Raw genomic sequence first — 3,785 nt, forward strand, 5'->3', positions numbered from 1 at the left:
TCAAAGGTCATGCTTCACCACCCCATCCCATGTCTTCCTGGGTCTACCTCTTCCACAGGTTCCTTCCACAGTTATATGTGTGTGTGTGTGTGTGTGTGTGTGTGTATGCACATTGTTTGTTTTTATGTTCAATTATAATAAAAATAAGTTTCACATTAATCTGAAAGGTTACTCCAGACATTATTTACGTTTGAAAGATATTTGTCCTCATCTTGTTTGTTTTTAACACAACGTTTCAGCTGATATACCCTCCAGCCTTCATCAGGTATATTGGGGAAATTTTGAACCTGGGTTCTCATTCCTAAGGTATTTTTCGATGTTATTATTATTATTATTCAGGTCACTGCCAGGAATTGAACTCGGAATCTTGGGTTAGTAGCCTGCGCTCTTAATCACTACGCCATATGCCCATAGAGTACAACTTGATTATTCTTTAACAAGAATAGTAGTGACAGTGACTTTGAAGTTTTGGCCAGCTATGCCATCATGAGACTGTAAATGAAGAACTAATGGAAATAATTGAATAGAAAGTTACCTGTGTGCCATGGTGACTTTGGAGGTTCGGATAAACACCCTTCCATTGACACAAGCACCGACATCACGTACACAAATCCACCAACTTTACGGAACACTGTTCTTGTACGATGGCTCTCACGTAAAACGTTCAGCAGAGACTGCAAGATAAGGGGCCACAATTATTATTTAAAAAAACACAACACTTGCTCATGCAGAAGAACTGAACCCAAGACCACATGATTGGGAAGCAAGCTTCTTAACCACAGAGCTATGCAAAAAAAAAGAAAAAAAATAGAAAATAAACAAAATTGGATGTAAATATATTTAATTTTCCTTCATACCTTTAATATGTGAGTTTTAAGTTGCAGTGCAGTTACGGGTGCTGTGTGCATGAGTCCTAAAAGGGTGCCCATGTCATCATCACCTCCAGGGGACAGAACCAGCTGCTGGACAATGTTAAGGGCTTGGTGCTGGCAATCAACATAAGGCACCATATTATGAGCACATCGTGCTCCTCCACACTCATGGAACACACCTGTTGAAAAAGAAAAAAAAAGTGGGGGGGATCACAAAAATGAGCAGATGGTTAAAATCTCAGATTTCAACAGAAAGTGATGTATCTACAATCATTTAAAATAAATTTTGATGAAAGATAAAAACAAATAACTTATTACAGAATTAATTATTTTGTTAAAGCAATTCCTAATTATCAGCCTGCTTGCATGTGTATTACAGAATTACTCTGTGAATGTCGGTGAATTAATAAAAAAGAAAAAAAAAAAGATGCAGTCAGAAGTTGCAGAAGCATTTTTTATTATTACTTTATTTTCTTTTGGAATTTTTAAAACATTGTGGAAAATAGAGTATAAAGTATATTGCTTTATATATATATAGCTGAAATTTATAGAAGAAACAAAAGACAAAGAGAGGTGTATGAACAACAAGCAGGTATATTGGTTTGACGGTCGGAAAAATGAAAAAGTGTTTTACATTTCAAGCCTACGCTCGTCAACAGAAATACTTACTGGCATTGGCACTGTTGCCATTCAGCAGAATTGCCAGGGCTTCCATGACATAGAATCCCAATGTCATCTGCTCTTCTGATATTTTGAAATGTTCTGTAAAAGATAACAAAAAAAGCAGCTTTAATCCTTTAAAGACTCATACTCCATAAAACACCAGTTTTCACATGTTTTTAACAAGAATATTGCTATGCCATTACATTATTTCTTTTATTGAATTAACAGTGTATTAAAATGGTTTCATATCATGCTTCTAATGCACAGCTTTCAGCCGAGGAAAGAATCCCTTTATAGATGCATTGTGTTAAAAAATAAACTTCAGAGCCAAGTGAAACAAAATCACCTCAAAAGTGATTCCAAGAGTTGCATCCTTCAAACCAGTGTATAGTTTAGACACTGTATTAATACAGTTCAGATTGGCCAATTTGACTTTATTTTAGAAGTGACATGTGCATATGACATTGACAAGTAACAACAATGTGAAATGTCACTCTTGCAGTCACTTCCAAGGTGATTTCATATTGCCTACCTGTGGGATATATTGTGGCTTTTTAACACAATATATCTATAAAGGCAGTTTTACCAGGATGAAAAACTGCAGGCTTCTTTCAGTTTCCGTCTACCAAATCCACATACAAGGCTTTGGTCGGCCCGAGGCTATAGTAGAAGACACTTGCCCAAGGTGCCACAAAGTGGGACTAAATCTGGAACCATGTGGTTGGTAAGCAAGCTACTTACCACACAGTCACTCCTGTGCCTATGGTTAATCAATTTTAACCCTCACCCCCATAATTCATCACATTATTACTAATGATACTTAACTGTCAATGGCTGAGTTTATCAATAGCTTGTAACAACTGGATGAAATTTATGAATGAATGGCATTTTAATTTGCTGATGAGAAGCTGATAATAAGATACTACTAAAAATGTATCTTATATCTCTTTTCAGTTAAGGGACAGCAGCCATGTTGGGGCACCACCTTGAAGGGATTTTTAGTTGAACAAATTGATTGTAGTACTTAGTTTTTAAAGCCCGATATATATTTTCTGTCTCCCACTGGCTTCTGGCTGAGTGGCTCCCCTGCTGGTGGCATGCAATAAGCACCATTCATTTATGTGTAGGTCATTGCCAGTGCCACCTGACTGGCTCTCTATGCTGGTGGCACAAAAAAGCACCATATTAACGTGGTCGATGCCAGTCCCCCATCTCTCACCCCGACTGGCACTTGTGCTGGTGGCACATAAAAAGCACCATCCAAATGTGGCCGATGCCAGTACCACCTGACTGGCTCCTGTGCCGATGGCACATAAAAAGCACCCACTACACTCTTGGAGTGGTTGTCGTTAGGAAGGCTATTCAACTGTAGAAACATTGCCAGATCAGATTGGAGCCTTGTGCTGAAACGTTGTGCAAACAACAAATAAGATGAGGACAAATATTATGTACATAATTCCTCATCTCTTAAATATAGAACTGCATTAAAAAAAGGTCTGCAAAGCCCACAAACTTACCATGTTCAAATAAAAAAAGACAAATTGAATCTATATAATCCTAGATATTCAAAAGCCAACAGAAGTTTGGGATACTCATAGGTTGCACATCAATGATTGCCTAAGTGCACAAAAGGCGCTAGCCTTTGGCTTAAACAACAACATCAATATAATGATAAATAATAGAAGAAATGGTAATTACCAACTCCATTCTGAGGATCTTTCAGAAGAGCAGCATACCGATGTAGACATGTAACCATGACTTCCAACATACCAACTTCCCGAAACACATCTTTGTAGACAATGTGGTAGCGTAATATCTTCAGCAAACTTCTCATGCAGATAATGCTGCATTCAATGGAACTGTGGGAAGAGCAGTACACTAATAAATGCATATGCACATATAAACACATCTATCTATCTATCTATATATATATATATATATTGATAGGAAGGACAACAAAAGAAAGAAAGAAAGAAAGAGACCTCGATATTATGTAAATAGAGGAATTTATCTGTAAAAATATGTGACACTTATTCGGTAGCCATGATAAAACTCCGAGTTTCGGATGCCACAGTTGCTAATTGTGGAACATGACTGTCACTACATGAACCTGATGATTGCAGAAAGCACAAAAATACTAGTTTATTTCAATATTGTAAAATAGTACAAATTGGAAATAATAAAACGCGAAAAATCAGTATTGTTTTCTGCAAGTGCTCCACCCTTATTGCAGCCCCTATTTGTTCCATG

At 37.1% G+C, this 3,785-nt stretch overlaps 1 protein-coding gene across 1 annotated transcript in view; it reads right to left on the bottom strand.

Annotated features, from left to right (window-relative positions):
- Positions 1-3,785, bottom strand: part of LOC106877294 (WD repeat and FYVE domain-containing protein 3) — a 293,546-nt gene that overhangs the window by 88,942 nt on the left and 200,819 nt on the right. Inside the window, exons 12-16 of the mRNA XM_052968010.1 lie at positions 3,626-3,645; positions 3,234-3,394; positions 1,542-1,634; positions 858-1,051; positions 536-674 (exon numbers count right to left, since the gene is read on the bottom strand). Coding sequence (XP_052823970.1) covers positions 536-674; positions 858-1,051; positions 1,542-1,634; positions 3,234-3,394; positions 3,626-3,645 — 607 coding nt within the window. The remainder of the gene's footprint in view (positions 1-535; positions 675-857; positions 1,052-1,541; positions 1,635-3,233; positions 3,395-3,625; positions 3,646-3,785) is intronic.

Source organism: Octopus bimaculoides, chromosome 5 (assembly GCF_001194135.2).
Source record: "Octopus bimaculoides isolate UCB-OBI-ISO-001 chromosome 5, ASM119413v2, whole genome shotgun sequence".
Taxonomy (NCBI): Eukaryota; Metazoa; Mollusca; class Cephalopoda; order Octopoda; family Octopodidae; genus Octopus; species Octopus bimaculoides.